The sequence below is a fragment of the Jaculus jaculus genome, chromosome 6 (genome assembly GCF_020740685.1).
Source record: "Jaculus jaculus isolate mJacJac1 chromosome 6, mJacJac1.mat.Y.cur, whole genome shotgun sequence".
Lineage (NCBI taxonomy): Eukaryota > Metazoa > Chordata > Mammalia > Rodentia > Dipodidae > Jaculus > Jaculus jaculus.
Window position 1 is genome coordinate 113,213,514 of NC_059107.1, and position 20,774 is coordinate 113,234,287.

Below are 20,774 nucleotides of genomic sequence, written 5' to 3' on the forward strand. Positions count from 1 at the left end.
TCTTCTACTTTTCATTTGGTCACGTATATTCAATAGTTAACCACAAATTATGGTAATACTTTTTCTTAAAAATGTCATTTTATGCTTTTTTTTTTCCAGCCTCCTCACTGCCTAGTAGTCAGCTTTCTATTACTATAACAAAAACTTATACTGAGAAAAGTATTATTTTGGCTCACATTTAGAGGTTTTAGTCCATGATCCATTGACCCCACTGCTTTGGGACTGTGGCAAGATAGCACATCAAGGTGCATTAGAGAGCAGAATCACTTACTCATGGTCAGGAGATGGAAGAAGACAGGCCTGGGGTCCCACTATCCCTTTCAAAGATACTTCCCCAGTGACAACCAGAAGACCTCTCATTAGACCCATACAGTCTTTTAAAGGGTCCATGACCTCCCTCATGGTACTACAGTCTGGGGATATGCCTTAAACACTCAGGTTCTAGAGGATCCTTAAGAGCTAAACTGTAACACCACTGTCCAGACATTTTTTTTTATTATTTTATTTGTGGGGGGGGGGGCAGCCAGAGAGAGAAGGAGAGAATGGGTATGCCAGGGACTTTTGTCCACTGTGAATAACTCCATATGCATGGGCCCTTTGTGCGCATGTGTGACATTGCGCACTTGCATTACTTTGTGTCTGGGTACGTGGGACCTGGAGATTCAAACATGCATTCTTAGGCTCCGCAGGCAAGTGGCTTAACCACTAAGCCGTCTGTCTCTCCAGCCCTGTCCAGATATTTTTATGCATGCTTTGATGGTTTCTTTCTTTTTTTTTTTTTTCCCTTAGGCAGGGCCTCACTGTGTATCCCCAAGCTGCCTTCCAACCTCCAATCCTCCTGCTTCTTCTCCTCTGCTGGGATTGGAGGGATAGGCCACTATGCCTGGCTTGATTTAACTCTACTTCTATTTACCCTGTAATCTATTCTTTGTTAGCTATCCACTTAGTCTTTTTTCATAATTCAGTAGCTTGTACTAAAGTAGGCTCAGTGCTCCCACAACTATTGAATATTTTGTAATCTGGCCTTGGTGTGCTCTAAGTCACAGTCCTCAATAACACAAACTAAGTGTAAGTCACACCCTTTTTCCTTTTGAGCTTTGTGACCTTGGGCAGACTATTGCTACCAGGTCTTATTTCAGTTTATATAATGGAGACCTGCAATCTAGGATTGTTAGGAGGATTAAGTAGGGAAAATACATATAAAGTACTTTGTTCTGTCCTAAGGGAATAATAGCTCTTAGTCTTTAGTCATTTATTTTGTCTGCAGCACTGGGGATGCAGCCCACGGCCGTGTGCATGCTAGGCAAGTGTTCTATCACCGAGTAACAACCCCAGCTCATCTTGGGCATTTTCTAAAGCTCACCAATACAAGTCCTTTCAATACATGAATTCTGTGCCTGTGTAGCATTGCATTTCCATTTTATGTTCTATATCTCTTAAGCCACCAAAATTTCCCTCTCATTTGATTTCCTTTCTAAATTTAATCATAACCCAGGTCTAGCTAAACTCCTTTCTCCTCTCTGAAGGTTTCTCCAACAGCCTTAGGCAGTGCAACCACTGTCGTATTTATGTGTCTTATTAGTCATACACCATTTCATGGTGTTGACTGTGTTTGTAGCTCCTGTTTCTCCAGTGGGAATGTGAATTACTTACACATGTGAACTGGGTGTTATTTTACTGCTGCATAGCCATGCCTTGCATGTACATTGGTAAGTGAATGAACCAACAAGTGACAATAGTATGCTATCCTATAACTGGTGAGATGTTTAAGTCACTGTAATGTTTTATTTTTTTTAGGTCATTAATGTGGATGATGATGGGAATGAGTTAGGTTCTGGCATAATGGAACTAACAGATACAGAATTAATTTTATATACCCGCAAACGTGATTCAGTAAAATGGCACTACCTCTGCTTGCGACGTTATGGCTATGACTCCAATCTCTTTTCTTTTGAAAGTGGCCGAAGGTGTCAAACTGGACAAGGTAGGTTTAAAAACAAACATGAAATTATTTTCTTCAGATATTATCATACTGGAGATATTGTTCTTTCAGTTATTTTATATGTACTGTTAAAATTTGTTTCTTATCTACTGAAAGAATAGCTCCCAAGACCAGGAGTGGTAATGCATACCTATAATCCAGCTCATCAGAGACAGAAACAGGAGGATTGCTACAAACTTGAGCCCAGCCTGGTCAAGTCCCAGGGCAGCAAGGGCTATAAAAATGACCTTATTTTTACAACAGACCTTCCAGATGTGAATGAATTATTCATTCATTAAGCATACTGTCTATAGCAGAAATTTTGACTTGTGTTAACTTTAAGCGTTCCACTAAAATAGTACCGTTAAATTGATTAACTGCATTGTTCTAACCAAAACACTGGAGTCATATAGAACACAGCTTTATTTTTCTTTCTATTTACTAGTTGAATGGCTTTGGCAAGTTATATATCTTCTGTTGAACATTATAAGTGGGGAATGACCCATTTTACAGAATAGTTATAAGCAAGGTAATGATTGTAAAATCCTTACCAAGGGCCTGTTAAATTGCTTTGTTAATGATGAATTGGGCTCCCCCTGCTGTTTAAAAACAGACTAAGAATATGTGTCTAAATCTTGTTTTGTTTGTGCTGTTTTGGACTTATCACTTAGACTTAGAAAACTGAACGTTTTGGCTTTGTTTTCATATGCATCATTAATTTACAGAAACCACTTGCAAGGCTCTTTTGTCTTGGTATATAGGAGAATTTTCTTCTTTGACATGTGTTCTTACAACTTTTAAAGGAGATGGTTGCCATTTTTCTCTTTTGATTTATATTTATAGGAATCTTTGCCTTTAAGTGTGCCCGTGCAGAAGAATTATTTAATATGCTGCAAGAGATTATGCAAAATAATAGTATCAATGTGGTGGAAGAACCAGTTGTAGAAAGGAACAATCACCAGACAGAATTGGAGGTCCCAAGAACACCTAGAACACCTACAAGTAAGTAGCCATTCCCTTCATATTTTGAATGTCAGACACTTACAAGCTATAGGTTGTAGATATTTAAAATATTTATTTATTTGTCCAGAGAGAGACAGAGACAGACATACAGACACAGACAGAAAAAGAATGGATGTGCCAGGGCCTATAGCAAATAAACTCCAGATGTATTCATCACTATGTGCATCTGGTTTTACATGAATAACGGGGACTCAAACACTGGTGGTTAGGCTTTGCAGGCAAGCACCTTAATCACTTAGCCATCTTCTCCAGTCCATTTATAGATATTTACTATTAACAATTACAAATAACTTGTTTTAACAGCAATATGATGGTTATTGATATCTAAAAAATTGTTAGCTATAATTATAAGCACTTTTATTTTAAAATGAGAACACTAGGGCTTAGCAGTTAAGGCACTTGCCTGTGAAGCCTAAGGATCCATATTTGACATTTCAAATCCCATGTAAGCCAGATGCACAAAAGTGAGACAAGTACAAGGTTGCACATACCTACTAGATGGCACAAGTGTCTAGCATTCGATTGTAGTGGCTGAGGCCCTGGCACACTGATTGTCTCCCCCCTCCCCCCCCTCCCTTCTTCTCTCTAAAAAAATTTTTTTTTTAAGTTTAAAATGAGAACACTATCTCATATTATCTAAAATAGAGTCAAAGAGCTAAGAGTGTAGATCAATAGCAAAATCCTTGCTTACCATGCTTAAGGCCCTAGGTTTGATATTCAGTACTGCCAAAAAGTAAAAATAAATATGAAATAAAATTGGATGGGGACATTATTTGTGCTCTAATGTCCTCTCAGTGCAGATTAAATGCTTACTCATTTTTATTTTCTGTTTTATTCCCATCCATATCCTGTCTTCTTAAAACAATAAACAAAAACTCAGCTCCTGGGTTTGCAGCTCAGAGCTTACCTAATGGATATCCCCGGTATCCCTCGTTTGGAGACGCTTCATCCCACCCTTCCAGCAGGCATCCTTCGGTGGGGAGTGCTCGCTTACCTTCAGTTGGTGAAGAATCTACACACCCTTTGCTTGTGGCTGAGGAACAAGTAAGCCTGTACTACTGTGTAATAGTGAAAGTGAGCCCATGGAGTTAGTGCTGCTGTGGAAACACTGAAAAGTTTACCTTTGTAGTGAACAATTGAGGAATAGCATGTATATGTTTGAGGGCATATATCCAAATATATGCAGGTATCAAAGAAACTTAGCTTTTAGCAGCTTGTGGATCCATAAGAGGTACGTGTATAGATGAAGATGTTACTAATGGTCATTAGGCAATTTTAGTTTTATAAGTTTCTTCATTTTTTCTCAGTTTTACATTTCATTTTGAAACCTTAGAGATTTAGGTATTGTAGTACAAAGTTTCAGGTTGCTGGGATGAACTTCCAGACCAGGCACAGTTATGGGAGAAAAGGATTTATTGAAGCAGGAGAAGTTCATAATGGCAGAAGCTGGCCTGCTTTCATAGGAACAAGTAGAGAGACCTGAAAAACCAAAAGCCACCACAGCAAGCACACCTCAGGAACCCCAGGCAGAACTCAGGCACTTTGCATATCTTTGGATTGGAATTCAGATCTGCAGATCTAAATTACAATCTTTAATAAACTCCTGAATATATTGGGGTCATTCTTTCAAACTATCATATTTGCGTCATGGCCTCCCAATAGATTCATAACCATCTACATTGTACATTATATCCAGTCCAACTTCAAAGGTCCCCATAGTCTTTACCAACTTAAGATAGTTCCAAAGTCCTAAATCTCATCTGAGATTTAAAATGGTCTCTTAGCTGTGAGTCCTGTGAAATCAAAACAAATATACTTTCAACATATAATGGCACAGAAATTAAACATTTTCAACTCTTATAAAGCATAGCAGGGAGAGATGGGACCAATGCAAACTCAACAACCATCAGGCAAACTTCAAACAGCTGTAGCTCAATTCCAATATCATAACCACTGACTGACCATCTCTGGATTTTCCAATTCTATCCCTCCAGCTGGACTGAGTAGCCAGGGAAAACTTCCATCCTGAACCAATAGCCACATGGTAGCCCTTGCACAGTCCTGATATATCCCAAACATCTTCCGGTCTCCATGCAAACCATGGTCCATCTTCTAATTCTTTTGCCAGCCTCTCCCTCCCCTACCCCATGGCCCATTTCAGTTTATTGCATGAAGTTACACTAGTCCAAGTTAAAAGTGGACCCCAAATGGTTACATTATCAAGCTGTGAGGTTTTTGAACTTGTGACAAGGGACAGAAGGGACATTCTACTCATTGCAAAGAAATCCTCACTCCTACTTCAGAGAGCCACAAGCACTTAAAACCCATGAACCTTCAGCTGATCATCCTTAGCCAGTCCAATCCCTGGTAGGAACTGGCATATATGTTCTTGCCTTGGTCACCCTGTAGCTGAATCACTTCTCCATATTCTGGATGTTCAATTACAGTACCATTGCAGGCAACTTTCTTCTTGAATGCCTTCACTAGTTTCTTTTTATCTTGATCATCAGCGATCCCTTGGACAGTAGTCAGGGTCTTCCTGCCATTCCTCTGTTGAATTCTTACATGGATATAATCCTCAGTGCTGGTAGGAAGAAGGTCACCACCCTTACTTGTATCAGCAAAGGGGTCAAAACAGTGGAGGTTCTGGATAGTGGACATATTATATGATTCCTTTTCCTCGCAGGCGGCTGTGGGAGAAGGTGGGGGGGGGGAGATGTTGGGAAGTGAGGGAGCTTGAGGGGAAGGCAGCTAAGTCCTCATTGATGGCCCACTGGGCCTTTGCCAGTCTCTTAATGAGGTTCATCATGCCTTGCCTATATGCTGCATCTTAGCAGTGGTTCTTGGGACCATGTGCATGCTTCATGACCACTCCACGCATTTTTCATGCTTCCCAAATCAATACCAGGTGTGCAAGACCTGGCCATTTTCTTAATTCAGGGATGAAATAAATCCTGACCTTGAAAAGCAGGTTCCTTCTCCAGTTGACTCTTTTCTAAAAGAATTTGCATTTCTAACATAGTCTTTCCTCAGGCATCTTTTCCATTGTTTTAATGTAAATTGGGCCATCTTCCTTCAGACTAATTTGTTTGACAATAGCAGCTTCAGTAACCTAAAACCAGTCTCTGTGGCAGTAAATTTTAAACTTATTGAATTTTTCCAACTTAAAATCTTAAATCTCTCAGTCCCATATCTTTAGCCAAGCATTTAGTCCATTACAGATTTAACATTGCTCAAACTGTCTAGGCATGGACAGCAGAATGCAGCTAGCCCTTCTGCCAGTAACCCAGTTCCAACAAAGCCTTCTACAGTCTCTCTTTCACCTTAGACAGTTCACAAGCCAAGCATCCAAATAAAATTCTCTCTACACTTAGCATTTTTAAACTCTCATTAGAGTGATCTATAATACTTGGCTTTTATCACTCCAGAAGGTGTCTTCAGTTGCAAGTACCAAGTCCTTGCCCATTACTCCAAAACAAAAGTTCCCAAAGGGGGCTGGAGAGATGGCTTAGCAGGTAAGCGCTTGCCTGTGAAGCCTAAGGACCCCGGTTCGAGGCTCGGTTCTCCAGGTCCCACATAGCCAGATGCACAAGGGGGCGCACGCATCTGGAGTTCGTTTGCAGAGGCTGGAAGCCCTGGTGCGCCCATTCCCTCTCTCTCCCTCTATCTGTCTTTCTCTCTGTGTCTGTCGCTCTCAAATAAATAAATAAATAAATAAATAAATAAAATAAAATAAAATAAAAGTTCCCAAAGACCAAAATCCACATGGTTAGAGTCATCTCTCCCCACTCTCAGTACCAATTCTGTAGTAGCTTCAGGTCACTGGGACGAATTTCAAAACCAAGGCATAGTTAGGGGAAGAAGGGACTTATTGAAGCAGAAGAAGCTGGCCTACTTTCACAGGTCCAAGCAGAGGGCAGAAAAGCCAAAAGCGACCATAGCCGCACACTTCAAGAACCCCGCGCAGAACTCAGATACTTTATATATCCTTAGGTTGGAATTGAGACCCTAAGATCCACCCACAATGACACCTCTCCACCCAGGAGACTGCAGATCTAAATTACAATCTTTTTGTTTTGTTTTGTTGGTTTTTCTAAGGTAGGGTCTCCCTCTAGCCCAGACTGACCTAGAATTCACTATGTAGTCTGAGGGTGGCCTCATACTCACTGACAGTCCTCCTACCTCTGCCTCCCAAGTGCTAGGATTAAAGGTGTATGTCTCCACACTTGGTTAAATTACAATCTTAAATAAACTCCTGAATATACAGGGGGTCATCCATTCAAACTACCATAGGCATATACTTCCAAATGTTTTTATACCGTCTCTCTAAAATGCCATTGAACTTTTCTAAAAAGTGATTTCTTACTAGGCAGTATTTGTTTTATATCTGTATATGTTATAGAACTTTTAAGCAGGGTTTTTCTCTTTATGCATTCAGACAGTAAACTAATTATGGTAACAATCTGTCTTTTCCTTTTGAACTGCTGAGAATTTCTAGGACAACAACAAAATGAACATTCCTCTTTTGTATCTGATTTATTGGAAACAGGGCCTTGCCTAAGCTGGACTTAAACTTGGGATCCTCCTCTCTTGTCTTGGCCTCCTAAGTGCTGGGATTATTACCATGGCTGCCATCTTTTTTTTTTTTTTTTTTTTTTTTTTGACACAGCAGGCATTTCATGTTTCACCATGAAGTATAATGCTGCATGTTACTTATTCTTTTGTAGAGGGCTGGAGAGATGGCTCAGCAGTTAATGGCACTTGCTTGCAAACCCTGAAGGCTAAGGTTTGATTCCCCAGTACTCCTGTGAAACCAAATAAAGAGGTGAACATATAGTCTGGACTTTGTACACCACTATACCCATACCCAGAACTTAAAAAAAAAAATATTTTGGAGGGGCTGGAGAGATGACTTAGCATTTGAAGCGCTTGCTTGCAATGCCCGACAGCCTGGATTTGATTCACCAGCACCTATGTAAAGTCATATACATAAAGAGCCACATGCGTATGGAGTTTGCAGCAGCAAGAGGCCCTGGTGTGCCCATTCTGTTTTTCTTTCCCCCTCTCTTTCTATGTTAAAAAATATATTTTTACTTATTTGAGAGGGAGGGAGATAGGGAGATAGATTGTGTATGTGTATAGGTATGCCACTGCAAATGAACTTCAGGCATTTGTGCCACTTTGCATATGGCTTTACATGGATATGAATTGAACCCAAACCATCATGCCTGGCAAGCATTAGTCAGGTTCACATTGCTGGCAGAAAACACCTTAGCAAGAGCAGCTTTGGGTGAAAAAAAAGAAAGGCTTATTTTGACTTACAGACTTGAGGGGAAGCTCCATGATGGCAGGAGAAAATAATGGCATGAGCAGAGGGTAGACATCACCTCCTGGCCAACATCAGATGGACAATAGCAACAGGAGAGTGTGCCAAACACTGGCAAGAGGAAGCTGGCTATAACACCTATAAGGCTGTCCCCAACAATACACTACCTCCAGAAGGCTTTAATTCCCAAATTGCCATCAGCTGGGAACCTAGCATTAAGAACACCTAAGTTTATGAGGGACACCTGAATTTAACCACCACATTCTGCCCCTGGGCCCATATAAACTGATAACCACTCATGATGTAAAATGCAATATATTCACTCCAACTTTAAAATTCCCCATAGTTTTTAATCAATTCCAGTGATGTTCAAACATCCCGATAGTCCAAGGTCTTTTACCTGAGCCAAAATACCAAAAAACAACAACAAACCCATAATGAATGGCACAGAACAAACATTCATACTATAAAAGATGTCACTGGGCATAGCAAAGGAATATTCAACCAATACAATATTTAGACAGGACAACCAACCAAACTCTAGCTCCAAGCCCATCAACTCTAGTCAGTGACAAGTTTCCAAGTCCGATAATTCTAACCAGTGACAAGTCTCTGGAGTTCCAATTCCACCCCTCCAGCTAGGCCATTTACAGTCCCAGAAAATTTCATCCAGTGCCAGCAGCTATCCTTGGCAGCCATCCCATAGTCCTGACATCTCCACTGGGTCTCCACTGCAACCCACAGTTCATCCTCATTGCTGTATTGGGCTCTACACAGGTAATCCAGCATGTCTGCTTCACACTGCCCATGGCCATTTCCAAAATACAAAACTGTGTTGCAAACTCAATGACCCTCTCTTTCCTGCATTTGTTATACTCTATAATACTAGGTGGGGCTACCAACTTGTTAAACCAGAGAAATAAAGCAGACTTGTAAAAACAGGACATTTCTTCAGCATTCAGGCCCTTTCAGAAGACTGCATGCTTCCTGTTTTTCCAATGTAGGTCAGCTGGCCCAATCTCATTGGCAGCTGAACGGGCAGCAGGCTCAGCCCAAATACTTTATTTATTTTTTTCTGTGCCATGTCCCTCTGCTCACACCAGTTTCTACAAAAAGCAACCAGCAAGCCTGTCACACAAACTGCTTCTAGCCCAGACCAGAAAAAGCTGTTTTTCACCCTTATAAGCCACACTTCACACTTCATAGTTTACTGCATTCAGGTGTTTCAACTCTGACCAGAATAGTCCATCAGACTGTACTTACAGCACTGCAAGGCGTCTCTTAAGCTAAGATTTCAAACCCTTCCACATTCCTTCCTCAAAAATCAGTTCCAAAAAGCCAAAAGCCACACAACTCAGGTTTCTAGCAGCAACAGTCCCACTCCTCTGGTACCAACATTACTGTTGCAATCAGGTTCGTATTGCTGGCAGAAAACACCTGAGCAAGAGCAGTTTGTGGGGCAAAGGGGTTATTTTGGCTTACAAACTCGAGGGGAAGCTCCATGATGGCAGGGAAAAATGATGGCATGAGCCAAAGAGGGACATCACCTCCTGGCCAACATCAGATGAACAATAGCAACAGGAGTGTGTGCCAGACACTGGCAAGGGGAAGCTGGCTATAACACCCATAAACCCACCCTCAATAATACACTGCCTCCAGGAGTCGTTCATTGTCAAATCTCCATCTGCTGGGGACCTAGCATTCAAAACATATGTTTATGGGGGACACCTGAATCAAACCACCACAGCAAGCAAGTGCCTTTATCTTCTAACTCTTCTCTCTAGTTGTTCTACTCAAATTTTTATTAGGTTAAAAAATAGGTGGAAAAAATTTAAAGTGCTAGTGTATTTAAAGGAAACTTAAGGGCTAGAGAGATGGCTTTTAGCGGTTAAGGCGCTTGCCTGAGAAGCCAAAGGACCGAGGTTAGATTCCCCAAGACCCACATAAGCCAGATGCACAAGGTGGGGTTTGTTTGCAGTGGCTAGAAACCCTGGTGTCCCCATTCTCTTTCTCTCCCCCACCCATATAAATAAAAATAAAATGTTTTTAAAAAAGAGAAAGTTGGCCAGGCATGGTGATGCACGCCCTTAATCCCAGCACTCAGAAGGCTGAGGTAGCAGGATCACCAGGAGTTTGGGGCCACCCTGAGACTGCATAGTGAATTCCAAGTCAGATTGAGCCAGAGTGAGACCCTGTCTGGGAAAAAAAAAAAAAAGAGGTAGGAGGGTCACTGTGAATTCCAGGTCAGTCTGTGCTAGAGTAAGACCCTACCTTTAAAAATAATAAATAAATAATAACTGATATAAACAAGGAGTGTTGGTTGCCACACACCAGTAAACTCACTCAGAGAAGTGAAGGTAGCTGGATCAACTGCCAGTGTAGACTTCATTGTGAGAGTATGCTAGTTACTTTTCTTATTTAAAAATTACTTTTATTGATTTATTTGAGAGAGAAAGAGGCAGAGAGATAATGGGTGCACCTGGGCTTCCAGCCACTGCAAATGAACTCTAGATGTGTGTGCCTTATCTCAGTTAATCTAATTAACTCTTTCACAGACATGCCCAGAACTTAGTTTTGTAGGAAATTCTAGATCCTGTCTAGTAGACATAGTAGACAGTCAATACTAACCTTCACAAAGAGCTTGTTTCAAAAAATAATACAGTAAAATTAAGTTTCTTACAAAACTTGTTTATTTGCATGGCTGGGAGAGTGGTAATAGGTGTACCAGGGTCTCTTGCTACTGGGAATGAATATCAGATGCTTAAGCCATTTTTTTGCATCTGGCTGGGAATTGGACTTGGGCCAGCAGATTTTTAAGCAAGTGCCTTTAGCCTCTTAGCCATCTTCCCAGGCCCTGTTCTTATTTTTAAAATGTTACTGATTCACCTTCTCTTTCCTTTCAGGTACATACCTATGTTAACACTACTGGTGTGCAAGAAGAGAGGAAAAACCATGCAAGTGTGCACATCCCACTGGAGGCAAGGGTTTCTAATGCTGAAAGCAACACACCCAAAGAAGAGGCAAGTAGTATTGAAGACAGGGACCCTCAGATTCTTCTTGAACCGGAAGGGGTCAAGTTTGTTTTAGGACCAACCCCTGTTCAGAAGCAGTTAATGGAAAAAGAGAAACTGGAGCACCTTGGAAGAGATCAAGTTAGTGGAAGTGGTACAAATAACACAGATTGGGACACAGGTTATGACAGTGATGAACGGAGAGATGTACCCTCTGTTAACAAACTGGTGTATGAAAACATAAATGGTCTATCTATCCCTAGTGCCTCAGGGATCAGGAGAGGTCGTCTGACATCCACCAGTACCTCAGATACTCAGAATATCAACAACTCAGCTCAGAGAAGAACTGCATTATTAAACTATGAAAATTTACCATCCTTGCCTCCTGTTTGGGAAGCTCGCAAGCTAAGTAGGGATGAAGATGACAATATAGGACCAAAGACCCCATCTCTAAATGGCTACCATAATAATCTAGATCCAATGCATAATTACGTAAATACAGAGAATGTAACGGTGCCAGCAAGTGCTCACAAAATAGACTATTCAAGGCGTCGGGATTGTACCCCGACCGTCTTTAACTTTGATATCAGACGCCCCAGTTTAGAACACAGGCAGCTCAATTACATACAGGTTGATTTGGAAGGTGGCAGTGACTCTGACAACCCTCACACTCCAAAAACGCCTACCACTCCTCTTCCACAAACCCCCACCAGGCGCACAGAGCTGTATGCTGTGATTGACATCGAGAGAACTGCTGCTATGTCAAATTTGCAGAAAGCACTACCACGAGACGATGGTACTTCCAGGAAAACGAGACATAATAGTACTGACCTGCCCATGTGAGCCTGGAAAGCATTATGTTGTTGCACCTTTGTGAAGTTTCAAAATGAAGATGAATGCTTCATTTTCATTTCTACACTCCTTTTATAGACTGAGAAAACTTTCTCTATTTCATGTGCATCTTTAAAGGGAATTAATGTAGAGCAGGTACTCCTTAAAGAACACTAATTTCATTATATACTCCTCATTATTGTACAGCAGCACTCCCATTTTCACAGTGCCTATCTAAAATGAGAGTTGAAGTGAATGACATGCTGGTTGGGTTTTTATTCAGTATTCTGGACTTAAGCATATCTTTCCCGTCTAAGTTGTGGTTGGAATTTAAAATCTTTCATAAAGCCTCTTGATAGTGTACATTGCTAACAGATAACTCTAGGCTTTGAAAGTACTATTTGTAGATTCACTGTTCACAATATGTGCTCTACAGCATATAACATGAGGAATCTTGTATTTCATTAATTAAGGCTTTTTGACTTGGGCCAAAACATGTAAAAGTAACAAAAGACCCCCACCTCCTTTCATCCTAGTTAGCACCTCTCCTTTGGTGTTGCTAGAAAGAGTCCTATATCATGAATATAGTTTGCTCTCAGTGTGTTGAACGGCAGGCAGGAGACAGTTGTTTACTCATCTCATGGTGTCATTTTAAGGGCATGTCCAGATATCTTACTCAGAATTACAGTAGGTTTAGGAATCAGTCTCAGGTCATTTTACCCAGAAACATTGGAAAATCTAAATCATGATCTCTTGGAGTTTCTTTCCTACAGATTATTGACAGCACATTGTTTTCTGGAGACATTTGTGCCATTAAGTTCCCATTTATCTTGTCCCTGCCCCAACCCTTTGGATTTTGGGTTGTCTTTTTTCTTAATATCTTTTCCACTTTAAAATGTTTGAGTTTGTATATAGTCTTGCGATTGGATTATGTGTTTATTGTTATGTAGTTTGCATTTTTTGTCAAATTATGGTCTTGAAGGTTCATTTGGAACTTACTGTTATTTCTATAACAGAGTTGCCTTTGTCCAGTATTTATTTATATGCTGTTTACTTTTCAAGTTGATAAAAAAATTTTTCTAAATTTTAAATTTCATGTGTGTCCATAGGTGATCTCTTTAGCAGCTGAAAAAAAAAACATGCTAAGTTTCTAAAGGTCCTGTCTTCTGTGGGCACATTCCCAGCACTTTAGCAGGGAGTTCCTCAGCTACATGGCTTCAGTTGTATTCTGCCCACTGTAGTGTTCCTCAGCTCTGCTGTCCTTTCACTTGGAGCTGGGTCTCTAACTCTTCCCCCGATTTCAGTGAATGTTAATATTGTTGCCAGCATAGCAGGTACAAGTGAAGTGTCTCGCAGTAATAAGTTTGTGTTATAATTTAGGATCTAAAATGAACTGAAGTTTATATGATGAGTCCAGATGTCAAACTCTTGGAAAATCAAAAATGTCTCAAATTTTCAAACATTATTCAATTTAAGGGAAGATGGAGTGGAAAGAAAATCAAGTAACTTTGTGAAATATGTTGCTTTTTTTTTCCCTTTAAATATGAGGAAATTTGAAATTATCATCTGGATCCACCAGATGTGACTAAGGTTAATTTAACATGAAAAAAATTCAGCCATATAATACCCAGTCTATTCAGTAAGTAACTTAATTGTAGATACATAAATGGATTAGTAGAACAATAGAGTGGGACCATTATAAAACATTATTATTACAAGTGTCTGTCATTATCTGTTTTTGCTTTTCCTCTCTGAACTTGGTGCTTGCTAGTCTACTGTTCTCCTAAAAAGAGCAGTGGCATAGATGTGCAGTTTCCATTTTTCCTTTCTTCTAAGTAGATTGCTAATCGTGCCAAATTTCTGTAGTCATTTTTGTTTTAATGTTGAATAAGAATTATGATGTAACCAATGCACATGGTTTCCTCTAACCAGCAGTCAAGGCAGAACATTAATCTCCAAATGAAAGGGCTGATCTGTTCGTATACTTTATTCTTTCTCATTTTTGCATGTTTCTTCCAGGTTCTAATCAGTTTTTATATTTTTTTAGGCAACTCTAATCAGTACAATTTGTGCTTTAACTAGTATGTGGTTAAAGAATGAAAATGGGACCAATTTGCTAAGAATTTGATTTTAGGGTACTCAGTGAATATTAGGAAGAGATACACAAGTGGTAATTTCTAGATGCCTTCTAGAAGTCACCTTTGTTCCTGTTTAATAACAAGTCATCTAGAATACCACCATTTTTCACAGTAGCTTAGTAATGGGCATTAAACTCTGTCCTGGAAGAATATACCTATTATTATATGGGCTCATTTTAGAATAAGAATTATGGCCATATGTCTCAGATTTTCTGAGACAAACCTAATTTTACATGATCAGGTCTGTTGATAGATCATGTGACCCAACTTCTGGTTTTGAAATATTGTTTTATTTTTCCCCCCCAAGTAAAATTCTCTTTTATCCATACAGATCACAGTATTTCTTCCAGATGAGGGTTGGAAACGGATATGGGTATTACCAGTGTGTTTCTGAATGTGTTATTTCCTAGTTTCATCTTCCTTCAAAAAATGAAAATATGGTGCCTTCCCTCCCTCCAGGAAGATTGGCAAATAGTTCCTTTTACTTAGTGCTGCTGTGGAGTGATGAGATACGCACTTTACTCTTGAAGACTCAGCAAAAAGCTTTCACTTCTCAGTATATCCAGAATAGATCACATGTGGGACTAAAGAAAATTTGCCAAGCAAGCTTTGTCTTTATAGGTATTAATGTTGACACCCTACCCCCAGTACAATGTTATAATAGTCAACCTGGTATTTGTTTATCTTCCCACCTCACCTACTAAAAACTGGTGGCACAGCATATTTTAAAAAATGTACCTCAATAATGTTCTATTAAAAATGGGACAGGGGCCTTATGCTTTCATAATTTCCCAACAATGTGCCACCATGTATTTGCCTCAAGGTAAAGGTTTTAACAAGATAGTACTTCCCAGTTTCCCTGTGCTATTCTCTAATCCATAATGCTCAAGTGTTTGTGCAATGTATAGTAGTATGTGTGTATAAATATATATATTCTTGAAATATACATACCATCAGAGATTCAGAAGTAACTGATGTACTGGCATTTTGTTCATATTTCTGGTGTGTGAGGTATATGGTACTAATTACCTTTCCTTGATGTTTGCCAAATTTTAATAAAGGCATTGGTACGAAATTACAGAATGTATAGACTATGTTTTGGCTTGAAAATTAGCAAATGTTTTATGCCCTACTACAGTGTACTCTGCCCAGACCAGGACCTGCTGTCTTCTTGTTCCTGACACTCCCGTTCTCCATCCCCACTTCCTTATTTTTTCCAGGTATAACTAAAATCTTTTGTAGCATCACTGTAGTTGCAACTATCTGGCAACTGGACATGATATATGGAAACAGACTGGTATTAATAGTACAGTAGTCACCAGCGTGCCACATCTGCATTAGTAAATGCAAAACACACATTTTATAAAGGACAAACTTTGTGTTTTTATTTTCATTACATTGTATAATACTGTAAGATTATTGTATGTCCTAATTTGCATTATAACTGTCTTTTCCTACATAAAGGCATAAATATAGCAACTTTGTATAAAGGTAGCTTATTAGAGTTTTTTCTTTCATAAAAGTTGTCTTAACAGTGGGACTACTATTGCCAAATTGTATATGAAATATAAATTTTACCCCTATGGTTAATTGCTTTTTATGAACATTCCATTTTTCTCTAATTAAAGATATGTGATACTGTACTATGCATAAATTATGTTCTAATGCTGTTTCATATCAGCATTTTAAATTTTGGTTTGCATTTTTAATATTGGCAAAACTTAACCACTGTTAATTAAAATAAAAACCTTGTTGTATATGTAACAGCATCATTTTCCCTTTATATCCTTTCCTGCCCTTTGTTTCTCAATTTCTCCCCATCAGTGCCAACTTCATACATTTTGTAGCATGGCAATAAAATGTAACTTTTCCACAGAGGCCGGAGTGTGGCTTTGGAGGAAGTGGGGATGGGAGGGTTGTCTTCAGTTGTCCTGGCGTGTAACTGCCATACAAGCCGTGTCGTCAGGCATGAGAAGTTATATATGATGGAAACATGCTTTTAAGGACAAGTGTGAATGTGTTTTTAACCTTCATTTTTGATGTAACAATAATAACTAATTTTTTATCTTTGGAAAAGTCAAGAGTTCTTGAAGTACAATCAAATCTTTATTAACTGGAGTACTTAAAGAATAAGCTAATGACTGAATTTTTGTTCAACAAGGGCTAAGCAACACATTTTTTTAAAATCCTTATTTATTGTAGAGTATTAGTATACTTTACTGTCCTGAAATTATAACATGTAAAATATGGTTTGATCTTAGATGATGTAGCATCTTGCAATGCCTTACTATTGTCATTCTGGCATAGATATCTGCAATGAGGTACTCAAGTTGATACTGGAAGCCGTGCTGACTATACACTGACCTTAAGCATTCATGAGAAACTGCTTTGTTGAATAAAACCTGATAAGAGTTCTTATGGTCACTTTTCCCTTATTGCCAAAAGTAGATTGCAATAAAATCACAATAAAAGTTTGGTTGAATACCGATTTAAAGTTTGATTTGTCTTTTATCCATTGCCTGACTCTAAGGCTTGTTTTCTAAGTGAAAAATACTTTGTAAGATTTTATTTCACAGTCATTCAGTGTTTGATTCATGTGGTCGTTCATACGTGGGGTCTTAGCTCTGAGACGTAAACTAAATTAGATCTTGAGCACTGAGATGGAAATCACTAAGCAAGTGTAGGGTAGACAAGCCCACAAGTGACAGTGTGTGCTATGTGCCACATACTTGAACTGGTTATGATGTGGGGAGACTGCATCTTGGAAAACCAGGACATACTCAGAACTTAAAAACTTCTTTGGATTACATATTTTTCTTTGAAGTCTTTTGAAGATAACATGTTCACATGTTCATATTTAACAAATGAACTTGAAAATAGGCCCTATGCTAGTCACCAAGATAGCAATCTTTGTCCTCAAAAGAATTTACACACACAAACACAAAGAAACAAAACAAACAAAAGAAGTGGGTAGTGGCATACACTTTTAATCCCAGCACTCAAGAGACAGAGGTAGGAGGATCGCCAAGAGTTCAAGGCCACCCTGAGATTACATAATGAATTCCAAGTCTAGAGTGGGCTAGAGTGAGACCCTACCTCGCAGCCCCCCCCCCCAAAAAAAATTTACAGGCTGGAGAGATGGGTCAGTGAGGTGCTTGCCTGCAAAGCCTAATCATCCAGGTTTGATTCCACATTATCTACATTGAAGACCAGATGCACAAAGTGACACATGCATCTGGAGTTTGCAGTGTCTAGAGACCCTAGCATGCCCATTCTCTCTTCTCTCTGCTTGCAAATAAGTATTTTAAAAAGTAATTTACAGTTAGACTACCTCTTCTAATGGGGATGATGCTATTTCCAGGGAGTTAAAGCCTAAGGCATGTATTATATGTTATGCATAACTTCTTTTTATTTTTGAATCTTTCAAGGTAGGCTTTATCCCAGGCTGACCTGGAACTCAGTCTATAATAATCCCAGGCTGGCCTTGAACTCATAACAATCCCCCTACCTCTGCCTCCCCAGTGCTGGGATTTAAAGGTGTGTGTCACCATGCCTGGCTTATAGTATAGATAACTTCTATCCCTTTTAGACTGGCACTCCTATATACTTTAGAATTGAGAAAATTGTCATTTTTAAAAATTTAATTAGTTATAGAGCTACTTAGTATGGATACATCATGAGTTGGTACCATCCATTAAAGGTATGTATGTGCACACAAAAATGTGTAACAAATTTAGGTTCTAGAGTCATTACATTGTGAACCAGTCATTCAGATTTGTGATTAAAACCTGTGTGGAACCTGGAGAATTCACTTGTGGGAGAACTGTGAGGGACTCAATCTGCACTGCAGGATATTTAGGCTCCCTTGTTTGCTTCCTCATACAAATTTTAGGACTGGTTCTTTATACCTCACTCACCACTAGAAAGGGTTAGTACTATTCCTACTGAAAACCTAGAGTCCAGAAGTTGCCTGTAAACAGATCCAGCAAAAGTAGCTATGTATTCTAAAGCAGTGTACTGCTTGAATGCTGGAACATTCTCAAATTAGAAATGTGAATTGTGTGGTGCTTTAACAATTGTCAAATACTTTCACAAACATTACCTTACCTAAATTATATTCTTGGCCTTAACGGTTGTCTTCTCTGTTCCCATTAGCAAACCACCAAGTGTCAGCACTGATTATGTGTGATACCTAGATATGACCAAGCTTTCCAACCTTATTGCCATCCAAACACTAAGACTAAATGGGCCACGGCTGTGTGACTGGACCTGTGGCTTCTGAATGCACCTCAGCAATATTGAAAAGATCTAGAGAGCTGTTCACTCTAGGCAACGTTTCCATCCGTGTCCCCAAACCACCTTCAAGCCATCACATAACCGGTGCACTGCTTTCCCTATCATGCCAAGCACACCTAACCTAGTCACAATGTGTAACAGTTTATTAGAGTAATAACCCAAACCAAGCCCACTGTAGGCCAGGCATTGTTCTAATCAGTATTTCCAGGAAATTGAGAAGCAGAAAGGTGATGTGGAGCTGACCAGTTAACAAAGCAAGGGAACTGGAGAAGAGGTTGAGGATGACAGAAACAAGGGTTAGAGATTAAGAGTGGAGAGACATCTGGAGGAATGGCTTAACAGTTAAGGTGCTTGCCTGCAAAGCCAAAGGACCCGGGTTTCACTCCCCAGGACTCAGGTAAGTAAGATGCACAAGGTGACACATGCATCTGGAGTTCATTTGCAGTGGCTGGAGCCCCTGGCATTCCCATTCTCCGTCTCACTGACTCTCTCAAATTATTTTTTTTTTTAATGAGGGCTGGAGACATAGTGGTTAAGGTGCTTGCCTGTGAAGCCTAAGGATTCATGTTTGACTTTCCAGATCCCAGGTTAGCCTGATGTGCAAAGGTAAGGCAAGTGCAAGGTTGCACATGCCCACTAGGTGACACAAGCGTCTGGAGTTCGATATCAGTAGCTGAGGCCCTGGTGTGCCAATTCTCTCTCTAAAAAGTAAAATGAATGGGAAATGAGGCAGTCCATGGGAACAGACGTCCCAAGGTCTCATCACTTCAGTTGGTCTTATAATACAACTGATGTAAATTGCTGTAAAATTAAAAAATGTTTTGGGTAAATTCAGTTCATTGATCACTCTGGGTGGCTTTCAATAAGTTGATTCAGAGTTTATGGAATTCCTAAAATTACAGTTAGAATGAAGAGTTAAATTCAAATCCATGGTAGTTTGGTTATAGAAGCTGAGTGACTAGCCTCTATGGTGGAAGGGTTACCAAAAGAAGAGGTAGGTCAAAAGATGCATTGGAGGGCTGGAGAGATGGCTTAGCACTTAAGGTGCTTGCCTGCAAAGCCAAAAGACCCACATAAGTCAGATGCACAAAGGGGCACATGTGTGTGGAGTTTGTTTGCAGCGGTTGAAGGCCCTGGCACACCCATTCTCTCTCCATCTTCCTGTCTCTCAATTTTTTTTTTTAAGATACATTGGAGCCAAGAAAATTCAAGGGCTTTAACTTGAAGACCATCTTTAGCTCAGGCCATACAAAAGCAACTGATGAGCTGGATTTGACTCCCCATAGCCTGCCAGACTTGGTTATAAATACATGTGTGAGTAGGAGCAACTAAAAATTAAAAATACCCCTCAATGAACTGTCAGAAATACAGGAGCTTGCTAAGTAATCAGAGAAAAATATATAGCAATGATAGAAAAAAAGCATTTGGTTTTGCTTTAAGACACCGTGGGGGGGGGGCGGGGGGTCAATTTAAAAGTAGAAAACTGTTTTTTGGTTGTTGGTTGGTTTTTTTAGAGGTCTCACTCTAGCCCAGTCTAACCTGGAATTTACTGTTAAGTCTCAGGGTGGCCTCGAACTCATGGTGATCCTACCTCTGCCTCCAGAGTGCTGGGATTAAAGACATGCTCCGCCACGCCCAACTTGAAAACTGCTTTTAAATTTGGGGTCAATCTTGATCTCCACAAACGTAATATAACAGCATATTATCTGTACCACTGGAGAGAGGGAAAAAGTGAAGGGCAGAACCTCCAGAATGGCTAATCATGGGTCAAGATAAATGTCTCTAAGGCTCACTTGTCCTGGCCAATGTCCAATTACAGCGTTTTAAGTGATAGAAAACCTTCCTTTATAATAATGCTGAAAATTAAAAGAGAAATAAAAGTGTCTTAGAATATATTGCTAAATAACACCTCTTCCTCTTCCCCACCAACCCCCCCGCCAAAAAAACACCCGAAAAACTTAAAGTGGTTGCTTCCAGGAAGAGGAAATGATGCGAGGTAAATTATACTTTTCATTATTATGAAACAGTTGAAGCTATACCTGTAAGTTTAACCTTATATATATGACTAAATTTCCTTTCCTAAGCAGAACTCCGTGGCCGTGGCAACCCCGGCAGCGCAGCTCCTCTTTGTTCCACGCATTTTCTCCCGATCAGCCCGTTCCTGGCTC

At 39.8% G+C, this 20,774-nt stretch overlaps 2 protein-coding genes across 5 annotated transcripts in view; one reads left to right on the forward strand and one right to left on the reverse strand.

Moving 5' to 3' along the window:
- Frs2 (fibroblast growth factor receptor substrate 2) overlaps positions 1–16,798 on the forward strand; it is a 154,604-nt gene extending 137,806 nt beyond the window's left edge. For all 4 annotated transcript variants that reach the window (XM_045151874.1, XM_045151876.1, XM_045151875.1 and 1 more), the window contains 4 exons: positions 1,798–1,984; positions 2,825–2,983; positions 3,885–4,048; positions 11,234–16,798. In XM_045151874.1, coding sequence (XP_045007809.1) covers positions 1,798–1,984; positions 2,825–2,983; positions 3,885–4,048; positions 11,234–12,184 — 1,461 coding nt within the window. In that variant the 3' untranslated portion in view covers positions 12,185–16,798. The remainder of the gene's footprint in view (positions 1–1,797; positions 1,985–2,824; positions 2,984–3,884; positions 4,049–11,233) is intronic.
- LOC123461457 (eukaryotic translation initiation factor 1-like) lies at positions 5,339–5,665 on the reverse strand. Its single transcript, XM_045151879.1, has one exon. It carries the CDS (start codon positions 5,663–5,665, stop codon positions 5,339–5,341), a length of 327 nt encoding a protein of 108 aa, XP_045007814.1.
- Positions 16,799–20,774: the final 3,976 nt, after the last annotated feature.

Coding starts and splice junctions, on each gene's coding strand:
- LOC123461457 (XM_045151879.1), bottom strand. CDS start 5,665: ATGTCCACTATCCAGAACCTCCACTGTTTTGACCCCTTTGCTGATACA.